The sequence below is a fragment of the Lithobates pipiens genome, unplaced genomic scaffold, assembly GCF_037356315.1.
Source record: "Lithobates pipiens isolate NorthernLeopardFrog02 unplaced genomic scaffold, aLitPip1_a1.2 Scaffold_3, whole genome shotgun sequence".
Lineage (NCBI taxonomy): Eukaryota > Metazoa > Chordata > Amphibia > Anura > Ranidae > Lithobates > Lithobates pipiens.
Genome location: NW_027507790.1, coordinates 254,903,920 through 254,920,506, shown reverse-complemented (window position 1 = coordinate 254,920,506; position 16,587 = coordinate 254,903,920). Strand labels below are relative to the sequence as shown.

Genomic DNA, 16,587 nt, shown 5'->3' with positions numbered 1-16,587 from the left:
GCTGAACGACCAGGCCATTTTTTGCACTTCGCAACTGCGTAACTGACAATTGCGCAGTCGTGTGACGTTGCACCCAACAATGGGGAGGGTGCTTTAGGGTAGCCGCGAGTAGTTTTAAATGACTTTTTTTCCTTTTAGACGTCCTTTTTTTTTCCCCCCAAAAATAGAGCTTTCTTTTGGTGGTATTTGATCGCCTCTGCGGTTTTTATTTTTTGCGCTATAAACAAAAAAAGAACGACAATTTTGAAAAAAAGCTATATTTACTTTTTGCTATGATAAATTTCCCCCGAAAATATATAAACTTTTTTTTCCCCTATGTTTAGGCCGATATGTATTCTTCTACATATTTTTGGTAAAAAAAAATCGCAATAAGCCTTTTGTTGATTGTAGACGCTGTAACTTTTGCACAAACCAAACTATGAGATAGGTTTATAGAATTTTTCTTTCTTTTTTTTTTACTAGTAATGGCTGGCGATCTGCGTTTTTTATCGGGACTGCAACATTATGGCAGACACGGACAATTTTGACACAGTTTTGGGACCAGTGGCATTTATCAAAATGCATTGATTGCTGTAAAAATGTCACTGGCAGTGGGGTTATCACTAGGGGGCGATCAAGGGGTTAATGTGTTCCCTGGTGTGTTCTAACTAAAGGGGGGAGGGGACTGTGTAGGGAAAGAGCGACCTGTCATTTCTCCCCTCAGAGAACCGAAAACTGTGTGTTTACACACACAGATCCCGGTTCTCCGCATGTCCCCTGAGCAATCGTGGGAGCCCGGCGGTCGGCTCCGTGGGCAAGCAGGGGCGCGTGCCCCCTAGTGGCCACAGGGCGAAGTGAAGTTACATAACGTTGTTTTGTCCAGCCGTGCCATTCTGCCACAGTACAACTGCGGCAGCTGGTCGGTAAGTGGTTAATGAAGATACAACATTTAGAAACTCACATGGTTGATGATTAAAAGAGGCACATCTAAGTATGCAGGAATCCGGGGTAAAGCTGTCCACATAGACCGTCCTCCACAACGCCATTGACGTTGTCCTCTCCATGCTACGCTCGACGAGCGGTTCAAGCCTCGCTTTCAGATCGCTCTACTGCAGGGTAGTCTTCCTGGTAGGGTTGCCACCTTTTGTTCAAGTCAAACCCGAACACTTTAGCGGGGCACGCCAATTTTTTTTTTTTATAGTAAAAACTATACATATATTTTGCTATTAAATGACATTTCTAATCATATGAAGTTAATAACAAGAGTCCCCCTTTACATCAGAGCCCACAGAGTTCCCCTTTTTACATCTGAACTCGCTGAGTTCCCTTTCACTGTAAGGGGGGGACTCTGCAGACTCTGATGTAAGGGAGAACTCTGGGGACTCTAACATGAGGGATGCTCTGGGAACCCTGATGTAAGGGGGAACACTGAGAACTCTGATGTACGGAGAGGACTCTAATGTAAGGGGGAACACTGTGGCCTCTGGTTTAAAGGGGAAATCTGATGTAAGGGGTGCTCTGAGAACCCTGATTTACCTTAGTGTACTCACTCAGAGGCAGGAGAGAGAAGGGGGGAGACTTTAGTCACAGACAGGGATGGATGGTGAGCTCACTCACCCCTTGGCAGTCAGCATCTCTCATCCAGATGTATCTGAGGCTGCTGAATTCAATTTTTTCCGGCCCCATCTTTCCTTTTCTGAGGCACAGCGCCAGGGATTGGAGTGTGAGCAGACCCAGAGGGGTAGGGGTGAGGAGAAGAGGTGCTGATCGAGGGGGGATTAGTGCTGGCTTTGAGCAGTGTGAAAGAGTGTAACGGACACTTTCAGCTTAGACAACTGCAGACAGCAACCCTGCTGGGAAGCCATAGTCCAGTCTAACTAATGTGTCCGGGTTTCAGGCAGTCTGAAACCCGGACGCATGATTCCAAACCCGAACTGTCCGGGTGAATCCTGGACAGGTGGCAACCCTACTTCCTGGTCACAATTGCAGACTGATAGCGGTGAGAGCCGGCGGTGCGGAGGACGGTCTATGTGGACAGCTTTACCCCGGATGCGTGCATACTTGGATGCGCCTCTTTTATTCTTCAACCACGTGAGTTCTAAATGTTGTACCTTCATTAAATGAAACCATATTGCTACACTTAGAGGCCCCTCTCTTCTCTTTTATGCCCTGTACACACAGTCAGACATTCCAACAACAAAATCCGTCTGACTTTTTTTTCCGACTGATATTTGCCCAAACTTGTCTTGCTTACACGCAGTCGTACAAAGTTGTTGGAAAATCCGAGCGTTAAGAACGAGGTGACGTAAAAGAAGTACGTCGGGACTATAAATGGGCCAGTAGCCAATAGCTTTCATCTCATAATTTATTCTGAGCATGCGTGCCACTTGTGTGCGTTGGATTTGTCTACACACCATCGGAATTTAAATGATCGGATTTTGTTGTGGGAAAATTTTAGATCCAGCTCTCAAACTTTGTGTGTCGGAAATTCAGACCGAAAAAGTCCAATGGAGCCCACACACGATCAGATTCTCCGACAACACGATCCGATCGCACATTTTCCGTCGGAAAGTCCAACCGTGTGTACAGGGCATTATACTCTGGAGCTCCTGCTGGGTTTTGCTTCTAGTCCTTGTGAAGGCTTACATTTGTGGATGGACATTTTATGGTTACACAACTTGGTCACATTGCTGTAATCTTTTTATATGGAAAAAAAAACTGAAGGACTTATCAATAAATGGTTGTGGACCACAATCATTTGAGTTTCCATTATTTCTTATGGGGAAATTTGCTTTGATATACAAGTGCTTTGGATTACAAGCATGCTTCTGGAACAAATTATGCTCGCAATCCAAGGTTTTACTGTATTTTGATTACCAGAATTTTAGTAATGTAAAGTAATATATTAATGCGACACATCTCTGCCATGTTAGAGGAGACCGCTCACATTTCTCAAGAACCTACCAAAGAGACTTGCAGCAGCCAAGAGGTCTCCAGCACTGCTAAAGAGACATGATCTATTGAAAGAGACTGCTAAAGAGACATGATCTATTGAAAGAGACTGCTAAAGAGACATGATCTATTGAAAGAGACTGCTAAAGAGACATGATCTATTGAAAGAGACTGCTAAAGAGACATGATCTATTGAAAGAAACTGCTAAAGAGACATGATCTATTGAAAGAGACTGCTAAAGAGACATGATCTATTGAAAGAGACTGCCAAAGAGACATGATCTATTGAAACAGACTGCTAAAGAGACATGATCTATTGAAAGACTGCTAAAGAGACATGATCTATTGAAAGAGACTGCTAAAGAGACATGATCTATTGAAAGAAACTGCTAAAGAGACATGATCTATTGAAAGAGACTGCTAAAGAGACATGATCTATTGAAAGAGACTGCTAAAGAGACATGATCTATTGAAAGAGACTGCCAAAGAGACATGATCTATTGAAAGAGACTGCCAATGAGACATGATCTATTGAAAGAGACTGCCAAAGAGACATGATCTATTGAAAGAGACTGCCAAAGAGACATGATCTATTGAAAGAGACTGCCAAAGAGACATGATCTATTGAAAGAGACTGCCAAAGAGACATGATCTATTGAAAGAGACTGCCAAAGAGACATGATCTATTGAAAGAGACTGCCAAAGAGACATGATCTATTGAAAGAGACTGCCAAAGAGACATGATCTATTGAAAGAGACTGCCAAAGAGACATGATCTATTGAAAGAGACTGCCAAAGAGACATGATCTATTGAAAGAGACTGCCAAAGAGAAATGATCTATTGAAAGAGGCTGCTTGAAGGTTTGAAAAAGACTGCTGAGGCTGCAAAACACTAGAGAGACTTTTACATGATGTAGGAGACTCTGGATCTGGATGTACAGTGGAAGAAAATAATGATTTGATCCCCATCTCATTTTGTAAGTTACAAAGAAATGAAGGGTCTATAATTTGTCAATCATAGGTGTATTTTAAATGACAGAAACAGAATATCAACCAAAAATCCAGAAAAACACATGATACAAATGTTATAAAAGTACTTATTTTACTCACTGAACTGCAACTTAATTTATAGCATTTGTTTTATGTTTTTTCTGTTTTTTTGGTTCATATTCTGTCTCTATTATTTAAAATACACCTATAATAAAAAAAATTATAGACCCTTCATTTCTTTGTGAGTGGGGCAAACGTACAAAATCTGCAGGGGATCAATAATTATATCCCCCCACTGTATGTTGCTAAACTGCTAATGTAAATTTGTACCGTATTTACTTTTAAATTTCTCCTTCTGGTGGGGAGGACTTGGCAAACTACATTCTATCTATCTATCTGTCTATCTATCTATCTATCTATCTATCTATCTATCTATCTATCTATCTATCTATGCAATATAAATGTCATTCCTCTTCCAGGGACCTCAGTGTGGATGCCAGCTTGCAACATGCACAGTTCCAGGTCAGACCTGTTCCTCAGCACTATCAGCATTACTTAACGAACCCGCGGCTGCAACACTTCCCAAGGACTACATCACTGACGCAAATGGTGAGAACTTTTTTTTGGGTCAAATTTTATTTTTAGTTTTTTCCTTCAGGATATCATGTCTATTCAGATACTGGGGCTCATGTATGACGTATCTGTTGTGCCGTCTGGCGTTTTGAGAGAGAGAGGCATGAAAATGTCTAATGCCCTTTACAGAGAAAGTCTCAATGCTAATGATCGGTAGAGCCTATATGCAGTGTCAGATTAGTCATAGAGTTATAGTCAAGGTAACTATCTACCTATATCATTACAATTATTATATTATAATTATAAAGGTTTCATTTGATAAATATTAAAAACCATGTGATCTTGATTTTCCTTTCTATATTGAACATACCTAATTATTTATGATAATAAAAATGACAATCTTTTTTATACTGTAATTGTATCAGATGCATACAATATTAAAGCAGGCCTTTGGTAATTTTTTCAACTTTCCATCTATTCAATTTTCTGCCCTTGTTGTTTTAACTTTGGATAGTAAAAGATTTTTTTTCTTCTGCCAGTAAATACCTTATACGGCCCACTTCCTGTTTCTTATCTGGTCATTAGCCTAGGCCAGTGATGGTGAACCTTGGCACCCCAGATGTTTTGGAACTACATTTCCCATGATGCTCAACTACACTGCAGAGTGCATGAGCATAATGGGAAATGTAGTTCCAAAACATCTGGGGTGCCAAGGTTCGCCATCACTGGCCTAGGCTTAATACATCATGCACAGCTTTCTCTCTTACTCTCGTGAGAGTTTGCCAGAAAGGGAGGGTGAATTAGTCATATGAGGGCCAATGAGAGCTGCAGAGCTGGAGGTGTGTGTCTGTGTAAATCTAGGAAGTGAACAGGCAGCAGCTTCAGCTGCCCACAATTAAAATGGATGCAGTCAGACTTAGTGGAGGGAGAATTCTGCAGCATTTTTGGCAATCATGCACACCTCTCTCTCACTCTGGTGAGAGTTTGCCAGGAAGGGAGGGGTGATGAGTCATAAGGGGGCCAATGAGAGCTGTAGAGCTGGAGGTGTGCCTCTGTGTGTGTAAATCCAGGAAGTGAACAGGCAGCAGCTTCAGCTGCCCACAATTAAAATGGATGCAGCCAGACTCAGTGGAGGGAGATTTCTGCAGCATTTTTGGCAAGTAAGGATTCAAAGTATATATAAAATAATATGCAAAGTGGTTGGAGGGAAGCTGCAGAATGGCAAAGATGTTTTTTATTACAAATTATGTGAGCAGACTGCAGTTCCTCTTTAATTTTTATGGGCAAGTCTAAAAAAATAAATACATGAGATTGTAAAATATATCATTTTTTTTTTTTCAATCAGGCACATCTGAAATATAGAATACAGTAGTACCTAGGATTACAAGCATAATCCTTTCCAGAAGAATGCTTGTAATCCAAAGCACTCGTATATCAAAGCGCGTTTCCCCAAAGGAATCAATGGACACTCAGATAATTTGTTCCAGTATCACTGCTAGTCTACTGCATGTGGCCAGAGGGGGAGGGGGTGCCAGAGACACTCGGAAACACTCAGAGATGGCCAGAGACCATTCAGATACCCAGAGACACTCAGAGGCACTCAGGGACACTCGGAAACTTGCAAACCGGGTCAAGATTTTTTTTAAAACAGCTTGTATTGCGAAACGATCTTAAACCACGTTACTCGCAATCTGAGGTTTTACAGTACTAATATTTCGTTTACCTTTTACAAAAATGCCTTTGTTAACTAAACTCAGTAGCTCAACCTGAATGAGTAAGACAGATGATTCATTCTTTATAAGAACATCTCAGTTGGAGGTTTCAAGCAGAAAAATCGTGCCCTAAGGTGCTGTCACATGGGAGTGGAGAGCATGGCAAAGAAGTGAAATTGTGGACATGATTTTTGCAGGGAGAGCATGGGGAAACAAGGTGGTGAGCAGTGGTGCTACCATTAAACCAAGGCTCCAGAGAGGTGTGTTTCTTTGAGGCCAAGTCTGAGGTAAAGGAAGAGCCATCTCTGTGAGCCTGGGAACTTAATTACTGGGTTTTGAGAGCTCAGAAGTGGCTGCACCAGGGTGGTGATGCCCCATGAAAATGCTGGTGGACATCAGGGTGGAGTTGACTGCCCTCACCTTGGGGAGGTTATGCTGACACTCAGCTTCAGCCAGGTCTCAATCCAGGCTCCTTATCATAGTTCACCATTAGTTGAGTTTGTCATAAAACTGTGGCTCAAGCCCTGAAGAGGGGCTAGTCCTTTTCCCTGAAATGCATTTACAGTATCTGACATTCTTGCTCAATACATTTTTTTAACAAATTGTTGGGTGGGTTTGCCGTTTTTACAACCACATATCCAACATTTAATGTTCTGAAGGGTGATTCCTCCATCTTGATCAGAAAGACGACAGCCAAGGACTTGAACCAGGTCTATACACGCCATACTTTCACAAGAGGTTCACCTCCTCTAGGCATAACACCCATATATCAATTCCTATTCCTATTCCTACTGGTCCAGCACTACCACATATCTACCAGCTAATGCAAACTGGCATTTCAAGCTAAAATGCTGATTTGCATCTTCATTTTAGCAGAATGGAGCCCTAAGCAAGGTAGAATTTGCGCCCCCATCCCGCTATTTGACATTTACAAGGGCTGCAATAGCACAGGGAGGCTGCCCCAACTTAGACGTGGCCCCATCATACACTACGGTCTACAAATTCCCTACTGTTCACCTTAACTACCTAATTGGCAGGTGTACAGCTTTAACTTTGCGCTATCAACATGGTTTATTGCAAGGTCATAAAAGTTGTAGTGGAGCCCCCTGAACATCCTCCAAGCCCAAGGCTCCTGCCTACGTTGGCTTGTGGATGATCCTGCTCTGTAGCTTAGGCAATGGGGACATTTATAGCTTGATGGGCTGTCATAGCAATCAATAGCGAGTTATCAAAATGAAAGGCAATGGGGACAATCAGAGTTAGGTGGCAGTCCAGAGCAATCAATAAGCTACTCCTTAAAATTAAAAGACAATGGGGATAGTTGGAGTTTGGTAGGTCATTAGACCCTCCAAATGAACATGCACGCTGAATGTTACTGAGACCTGGAATTCCACATGAGGATAGTCAAATCCAAAATTTCAGCGAAAAGCTGTGAAAGAGACTCGGCTTTATAATCCGCCCTTGAATGCATTTTATAAATACGGCAACGGGTGTCCAATAGTGGAAAAAGAAGCAGACATAATATGTTTTATTGTGAGGTTAAACAGACTCTGTGGAGCTTTATTTCAAAGCATTCTTTGGTAGGTGGCAGGTCCTCTTTGAGGTGCTGTCAGCTGTGACAGTCATCAGATGCCAGCAGTGCTGCGTGGGGTTTATAAATAAAGATGTTAATAAAAGCAAAACAGCTGCTACAGCGCCCCCTGCAGGGCCACCACTCTTATGCATGACTCCTTACGCAGCCCCCATGGTGCCTGTCCTTTTCATGCTTTGCCTTTACATTATAAAGCTCACATACTGTATCCACCTACACAGCACACACATATGAGATTATCTATAAGATGTCTGTGTCAGTTTGTATTATCCATTAGCAGTGGAATTGTCTGCGAGCTCTCCAGCTGAGACGGGGAAATCCCTTCCTCCTCTTATTATAATAGCTGCGTGCTGAGATGGCTGTCAGTACACCAGCAGAGGATCAATAGCCTGCTGCATTCCAGCCAGTATGAGGGCTTACTCTTCCATTTTCCTTGGGAATGGATGGCAGGTTTGTATATATTTTGTGGCCGGGACTTGAAAAAAAAAAAAAAATAATGCTAAAAAAAAAAAAAAAAACTATAAAAAGTTTTTCTATTTTTTTATTTTTTTTAAATTCAGCTGAATATGAAACAAAACCTGTGAATAATATGCATTCTGGCTCTCAGCCAGCAGGTGGAGTTCCTGCCACCTTTTTACTTGGATGGTTTTCCCGACGGAATTCCGCTCAAGCTTGGCTTGCATACACACGGTCACACAAAAGTTCTTGGAACTTTTGACCGTCAAGAACGCGGTGATGTACAGCACTACGATGAGCCGAGAAAATGAAGTTCAATGGAAGTTGAATTGGAAGTTGAAATGAAGTTCAATGAAGTTGAAATTCCGGGCATGCGTCAAATTGTTTCCGAGCATGCGTAGGAAATTTGTGCATCGGAATTTGTACAGACGATTGGATATTCCGATCTGAACTTTTTCCAACCGAAAAATAGAGAACATGCTCTCAATCTTTTGCTGCCAGGAATTCGGACAGATAAAGTCCAATGGAGCATACACACGATCCCATTTTCCAACCGAAAGCTCTCATCTGTCTTTTGCTGGCCAAATTTTCTGACCGTGTGTAAGGGACATTTGAACTGCTGTCAGGTCCTATTGCTCTCAAGTGCTCTGTTAGGCCCCATACACATCCCATACACAGAACTTCATGTTCTGATGATAACCTTTTACCAAATGAGGAAAATAAATAGGCAACAAAGGTTCCAGCATTCCCTATTTAAATTATAATTAGTGGTTGTAAAGCCTAAACATTTTTTTTTTCCTTATTGCATTAAAGGAGTTGTAAAGGCAGAAGTTTTTTTTTTTATCTTAATGCATTCTGTGCATTAAGATAAAAAAAGCTTCTGTGTGTAGCAGCCACCCCAGCACCCCCCGAATTACCTACCTGAGCTCCTTCTCTCTCCAGTGATGTCTGCAGTCCCCTCAGCCAACCAGGACACTCCTCCTAATTGGCTGAGACAGAGCAGTGGTGCCATTGACTCCCGTGGCTGTCGATTAAAATGAGTCAGCCAATCAGGGGAGAGAGAGGGTGGGGGCTCTGTGTCTGAATGGATACACAGAGCTCTGACTCGGCTTGGGTGCCCCCTGTAGCAAGCTGCTGGCTGAGGGTGCACTCAAAGGAGGGAAGCAGCAAAGAGGGACCTGAGAAGAGGAGGGTCTAGGCAAAACTAACTGCACAGAGGAGGTAAGTATAACATTTTTTGTTATTTTTAAAAGAGAGAAAAAATAGCCTTTAAAATCACTTTAAGGTAAAAAAAAAATGGGTGTCAGCATCCCCCCACATCCCCTCTTTTACTTACCTGTGCCCCCATTTGATCCAGTGCTGTACACGTCAGCAGCTCTTCTCTCCCCTCACTTCCGAATCTCGTTGGCTTTGCTGGGGGAACCTGGAGCCATTGGCTCCTAGTGCTGTCAATCAAAGCCAATGAAAATTGAGCGGGTGGTGGCGGGGCATCCCGCTATCTGTGTCAATGTGTCCCAGTGTTAAACCTTTCATCTAATTTCTAAATTGCTACGTTTGTAAAATTCCAAAAGACAATATAAAGGAATAGCAGTGGTAAAAAAGAAAAAAAAAATGTACAATTCTCTTTTAAGGGGGCATGGCAGGGGGTGTGTCCTATGCCTACATACTTTTGCTAACAGGTGTGTCCCTCTTTCCCATTTCAGAAAGTTGGGAGGTATGGTGACATCCTCACTGTGCTGTACATAGCCTGAGCAGAGAGCAGAGCTGTGGGAGGGGCCCAGCAGGCTCCACCCACTACAGGCTGCTTGCAAGAAACGACAGTAGTGGGCGGAGGCAAGACCAGTCACCGTACACAAGGAAAGAAAGCAGCAGTGGACGGTCTTTATTACAAGGAGCTCCTGTAAAGAGGCAATTTAGGATTGGGCAAAAAAATAAAATTGCCAGGCAAGATTCATGTAGGAATACCCATGCCTCTTGTATTTTGCTTGTCCTGGAGTTCGACTTTAACTTTTACCTAAATGGCTGCATGAGACAAGGGGGAGAAGCGTGCGCAAAGGGAACATCATTCATCATTCCGGGTGTGATCCGGGAACATGATGTCTAAATCCAGCCATGAAGGCGGCTGGTCTCTTCAGAGGAAGACGCGGCTATTACTGGAGAGGCGGGATATGATTAGAACGTTCGCTAGTGTTTTAGTTGCGGCGTGCATGACAAAGGGGTGGGTGCGAGAACTGTTCTTTAGCTGAAGACAGCAAGCAGCTGTTGGAGCGTGAATCTGTGGAGAGGACGAGAACAGAGTGAAAAATTACCCCTAATGGAAAACTAAGCAACGCTGAAAGCTCCACCGCGCGGGATATAAAGCCGTGACAAAAGAGCAAACCTAGAATCAGATACAGCTTCCTCCTCTTAGGTACATCCTTGCTGAGTAATGACATGGGGCCCAGCCACATTTTTTGCTGTAGGTGTAACATTGCACATTAACATATGTTGTGTTAATGCAGCCCATTGAAAAAGGTGGGCTGTTGGTGCACCAAAATGTCCCAACAAATTGAATGTGTCACAAAATTTTTAACACTATGTTGAGTTGTCGTGTATTGTGGCTCACTGCCATGCATGTGCATTACCCAAGGACTCGTTTTACAGTCATGGTGCTCTCTGATATTAGGTGGATCACTCTTCACAGGGCATTTGACAGGCAGAGAGGTGATTATATTGCCTCCTCACCCCCTGTTTTAACCCCTAATAACCTGCACCACCGTACTGCAATAGCATGCGTTGCAAAGAGTTGCAGTGCGCCTCCACCTAGGCGAATGTCCTCTGAAGAGCATTCTGCAGTGCATTTTACAATTGCGACTGCAATGCGACCCGATTTAAGAGGAATGGGTTACGTTTGGCAGGTGGTATTGACCGCTGAGCATGACAGAGGTGTATGTACAGCAGTCGCCTTTGTTCAAGGGGGGCCAGTGTGCCCCCCCTGTATGCCTAGATAGGAGGGTGGCAGGGGTGGTAGCATGTAGAGGAACCGATCCCTCAATGCAGCTGCTGAATGCCCACTTCTCCTAGGAGGGAAAGGGAGGGCATTGATTCCTCCTCCAAATGTCACTCCCACTGCCTCCCTATGCCTGTCCTGCTGCCCCATGCCCCTGTGTACTTCCCTGGCCCTGAATCTGTCAGGATGGAGAGCAGGAAGGAGCTGGTAAATGTGTAATTTACAAGCCCCTTCCTTTTTTTAATGAATCGAGTCAGCGATCGTACCGATTTGTTATTCATTCATAGCTGGAACATAGTAAACTGTGTTTACCATGCCTCAGTTTGTGAATGAAGGGGACGCTCTGTACAGAGCTATTCTTTTTCATCCATTCTGTGCAGCTGATGATGCAGAGAAAGGTATCAATGAATCTGTCCTTAGTCCCTCTCTCTGTCGCAAAGGTCGCACTTGCGACTGGGCTCTGGCATTCTGCCACCATGGGGGGACCCCATGAAGGCAAGAAGGTGGTCCACTTTGGGACTAGAATAAAGGGTCCCATGATGGGAGTAAAGGGCCCTGGTTGGGGGCCAGAGGGGGCCTTCATGATTTCTTGCACCAGGGACTTGAAGGTTCCAGTTACGCCTCTGACAGAGGGGATAATTTTTATGCACATGTGCAGATCCACATCTGCTGCCTTTGAACCTCAAGAGGGTGCAAGATTGAAGGAGGTCTTATTGCGGCGGGCTGCAGTGACTATTTGATATACTGTCAATATACCAGTACTTGCCAGTAACACATTTCCTGTGATAGGGTGACAACTATCACTGTATCTATGAAGGATCAAAGTTGTCACCCTAGGGCAAGACTCCATAACATACCCCACTGTCCTCTTCTCCATAACATAGGGGAGCTTTTTAAAAAAAATAAAATGTATGCACTTGGAGTCTTCACTCTGTGATAATCCTAACTACCATGGCTTGAGGTGTACCATGGTCAAGATGGTCAGTACACCTAAAAGAGGGCATAACCTGAGTATAATGTATATGAACTATATATGATGTATAGAAAGATGAAAGTTTGGGATAAACGGGTGGGTGAGAACCACGAAAAATAAGGCGACAGACGAGAAGGATATATACCCCCCCAGACTCCTACAAATTCCGGCCAACGGCCAGCCTTCTGACTTATAGAACAGATACGAAAACACATTAAAGTGATACTAAAGGATTGTTTTTTAGTTTTTTTTTAAATAACAGAACATGTCATACTTACCTCCACTGTGCAGCTCGTTTTGCACAGAGTGGCCCCGAACATCCATTTCTGGGGTCCCTCGGCGGCTCTTGCGGCTCCCCCCCCCCCGCCCCCCCAGCGCCAGTGTCATTGGATTTGATTGACAGGCAGCGGGAGCCAATGACTGCGCTGCTATCAATCTATCCAATCAAGAGTTGGGAACCCGTGGAGAAATGAACGGTGGGGACGCGCCAATGGCAATTTGTTTATTTAATAGGAGAAATTAATTGGAAGTGTTTACGTTTTCCTTGTAAACAAATAAATAGCAGGCAAGGACAGCCTGCAGATGTCGCTCATTATTACTATTATTATTATTATACAGGATTTATATAGTTTGAACAGTTTTTCTCATCGCTCATTAGAGCTTACGATCTAAGGAGGGTCAAGTGATATAAAAGGTAATACCCACGGGGGGGGGGGGGGTGAGCTGATGGAGAAAATAAAAGTACAGTTGTTAGATAGAAGCAGGATAGGCTTCTCTAAAGAGAAGAGGTTTCTGGGATCGCTTAAAAGTGGACAGAGTAGGAGACAGGGGCAGACTGACCATTTGGGCACTGCCCGAGGGCCCCATGCCACCAAGGGGCCCCATCAGGGTTGCCAGCCTCAATAAAACCAGGGACAGTATGTAAAAATCTGTGTTTTTAAAAAAAATCCCAAGATTATAGCTGCCCCGCCTCTCCAGTACCTTTTCAGTGTGTGTATGTGTATTCTGTGTGTGTATATTGTGTGTACGTGTGTGTATAATCTATTGCCTGGTGGCCCCATAATCTCCTATTGCCCAAGGGCCCCATAATCTTCTCCTATTGCCTGGGGGCCCCATAATCTCCTATTGCCCGGGGGCCCCATGAGTTGTCAGTCCGCCCCTGGTAGGAGATAGCTGGACAAATTGGGATGGGTGTTCCAGATTGTGGGAGAGGCTCGGGAGAAGTCCCGGAGGCGAGCATGGAAGGAGGTGATAATGATGCTAAAGAGCAGGTGGTCTTGGGAGGAACAAAGAGAACGATTTGTTTTGATATTTTTAGATTTGATTAGTTATGTAGCTGGGGGCCGAGTTGTGGATGGCTTTGTAAGTTGTTGTTAGTATTTTGCGTTTTATTTGTTGGGTGAGCGGAAGCCAGTGTAGGGATTGGCAGAGAGGGGTGGCAGACCCTGGCAGCAGCATTCGTGATGGACCGAAGGGGAAGATAACCTACGTAAGGGTAAGCCAATGAGGAGGTAGTTGCAGTAATAGAGGCAAGAGGTGATCATGGAGTGAATTAAAAGGTTTCTGGTGTCATTGGTTAGAAAGGGGAGAAGATGTTGCATAGTTTGAGGCGGCAAGATTTGTATAGTAATTGGATGTGGGGCTGAAAGGAGAGTTCAGAGTCCAGTATTCCACCTAGAACCCTGGTATGAGGGGACGGGTTGATGGTTGTGGAAATTACAGGTTTCCATTAAAGAACATGTGACTGGGTGGCCCTAACTAACCTGTTTATTAGGCGGTACAAGTATATGTTGTTGTATCCCTTGATAATGTGCTAGTTGGGCATAAAGGAAGTTGGGTATTGCGTAAACAGAAATTCCCCTTTATTATATAGTTGAAAATCACAGTAGCAATTCATGAAACGCAAATGTGCTTGTATGTATAAGATGGGGTTTTCTGGTACAATTAGCTCTTGTGGAGGTGACATCAGTAGAATCCCGCCGTTCTGTGAACTCCCATGGCCATCAGATGAACTGTTGAGACCCTGTTGGGCTGAAGCATGTAGGACAATGTTTGTTGGACAGTCGTGTCAGGCCTGATGTGACAGTTCACAAGCAATTAACTGTTTCTCTTATCTGTTTTGAAAGGTTGTCCATGAAATCAGAAATTACCCTTACCCGCAGCTTCATCTCCTTGCCCTCCAGGGTCTCAGTCCAGCGCGGCACACTTCTGCTGTGACGGAAAGCTATGAAGTGAGTAGATTCTTGCTTCAATGTAATGTCTGCCATTTAGAAAAAACTAGCATTGACCATTCATTCATTTAACCAGAACTCTGATAGTCCCCTCAAATTAATACCCAATAGTTCGTCCCACATTCAACATGTATGAAATGTATTCCATCCCTGCTAGACAATAAGAGGCCACCCAACCAAGTACTGTATGTCCATTAGAGTACATTCAACTCAGTATGTCCTTCATGATCCATCCAACTGAATGTGTTTTTCACAGTCCATCCACTCAAGTATATCAGTCATAGTCATCTAACCAAATATATTAGCAGCCAGTCCTACTTGAAAGTACTTGTAAAACAAGGTCTTTTGGTCTAGTGACCTAATGCATGGGTAACAATACTCTCAATTAAGCCTATGAATGTCATTTCAGCTATCCAGTTCATTAGATCAAGTATGTCATCTGCAGTCCATTCAGTTAAGTGTATAAGTTACAGACCACCCAACCAAGAGTATGATTGTTAGTCCATCCATACATTGTGTACACTGCAAGTACATCTAACTGAGTCACATGGTTACATAGGTTAAAAAGATTCAGATCAACCAGAAAAAAAGGATCCAGTGTATAAGTGACAGTCCATCAAATTCCATGTGCCAAGGGTGTCACTGTTCACCCAACCAGAGGTGTGAGTGACAGTTTGTCCAAACAAGAGTGTGAGTGTCAGTCTATCCAACCACACTTGTGAGTGACTGTCTGTTCAACCAAGAGTGTGAGTGACATCTATCCAACCAAGGGTAGGAGCAACAGTCTTTTCAGCCAAGGGTAAGAGGAACAGTCTTCTCAGCCAAGGGTAAGAGGGACAGTCCATCCAACCAGGGGTAACATTGACAGACCATGCAAGCAAGGACTTGAGTGAAAGTCCATTCAACCAGATGTGTGAGTGCCAATTCTTCCAACCTATAGAGTGGGTGGCAGTCCATGCAACCACATGTGTTGGTGACTGTACATTAAACCAAGGCTGTCCATCCAACCAAGGTAAGAGGGGCAGTCCATCCAGCAAAGAGTATGAGGGACAGTCCACCCAACCAAGGGTAAGAGTGACAGTCCATTCAACCATGGGTGTGAGTGATAATTCTTCCAATCAAGGGAGTGGGTGATAGTCTGTCAAACCACATGTGTAAGTGACTGTACATCCAACCAAGAGTGTAATCGACAGTCCATTCAGACAAGGGTGAAGGAGACATTCCACCAAAGCAAGGGTGTGAGTGGCAGTCCATCCAACCAAGTGTAGGAGTGAAGGTCCATCCAACCAAGTGTAGGAGTGAAGGTCCATCCAACCAAGTGTAGGAGTGAAGGTCCATCCAACCAAGTGTAGGAGTGAAGATCTATCCAACCAAAGATAAGAGTGAAGGTCTATCCAACAAAGGATAAGAGTGAAGGTCCGTCCAACCAAGTGTAGGAGTGAAGGTCCATCCAACCAGAGGTGAGAGTGATAATCTATCCAAACAATTCTCTTCCACTATCTAAGAGTGAATGAGTGGCAATCCATTAAAACCCCATCTATGTCTCAGTCCGTCTTTTCATAAGCAGCAGTTTTTTATGGGGTAACTGTGTAAAGTCCGGTTGAACTGTTAACTAGTTATCAATTTCTGGATTGTTCTGCTCAGAATAGCAATAATGTTTTCACATGTCACAGCTCTCACAGTTTACCAGAGCCAATCTGACAGCTTCCCACCTCTGTAATGAAATAATAAATCCTCAGGGAAGGTACACTGTACGATGAAACTAATATTGTATCTAGTGGTGTTATATGGCTCGTAGGACTGGCTTCTCTTATTGGGAACTTGGGGTCAGCCTGTGTTATTTCATTATTTTGATTTTCAGTGTAACGGTAAAGCTAGTGTGATATTTGTGTGGGAAGAAAATGTGTTTCTCTACTGACAAAAGCACGCAATGGGCTTTATTTACTAAAGCTGGAGAGTGCAAATTCAGTCTCACTTTTGCATTGAAACCAATCAGCTTTCAGGTTTTATTGTCAAAGCTTAATTGAACAAGCTGAGGTTAGAAGCTGATTGGTTTCTCTGCAGAAGTGAGACTAATTTTGCACTCTCCAGCTTTAGTAAATAACTCCCCTTGTGTTGTAGTGTGATGAGTGGGCTGTTTT

The 16,587-nt window shown here is 43.5% G+C and overlaps 1 protein-coding gene across 3 annotated transcripts in view; it reads left to right on the top strand.

Annotated features, from left to right (window-relative positions):
- ARK2C (arkadia (RNF111) C-terminal like ring finger ubiquitin ligase 2C) overlaps positions 1-16,587 on the top strand; it is a 156,958-nt gene that overhangs the window by 124,431 nt on the left and 15,940 nt on the right. For 2 of the 3 annotated variants that reach the window (XM_077463064.1, XM_077463062.1), the window contains 2 exons: positions 4,401-4,530; positions 14,342-14,446. In XM_077463064.1, coding sequence (XP_077319190.1) covers positions 4,401-4,530; positions 14,342-14,446 — 235 coding nt within the window. The remainder of the gene's footprint in view (positions 1-4,400; positions 4,531-14,341; positions 14,447-16,587) is intronic. The other variant, XM_077463063.1, reaches the window with a different exon arrangement.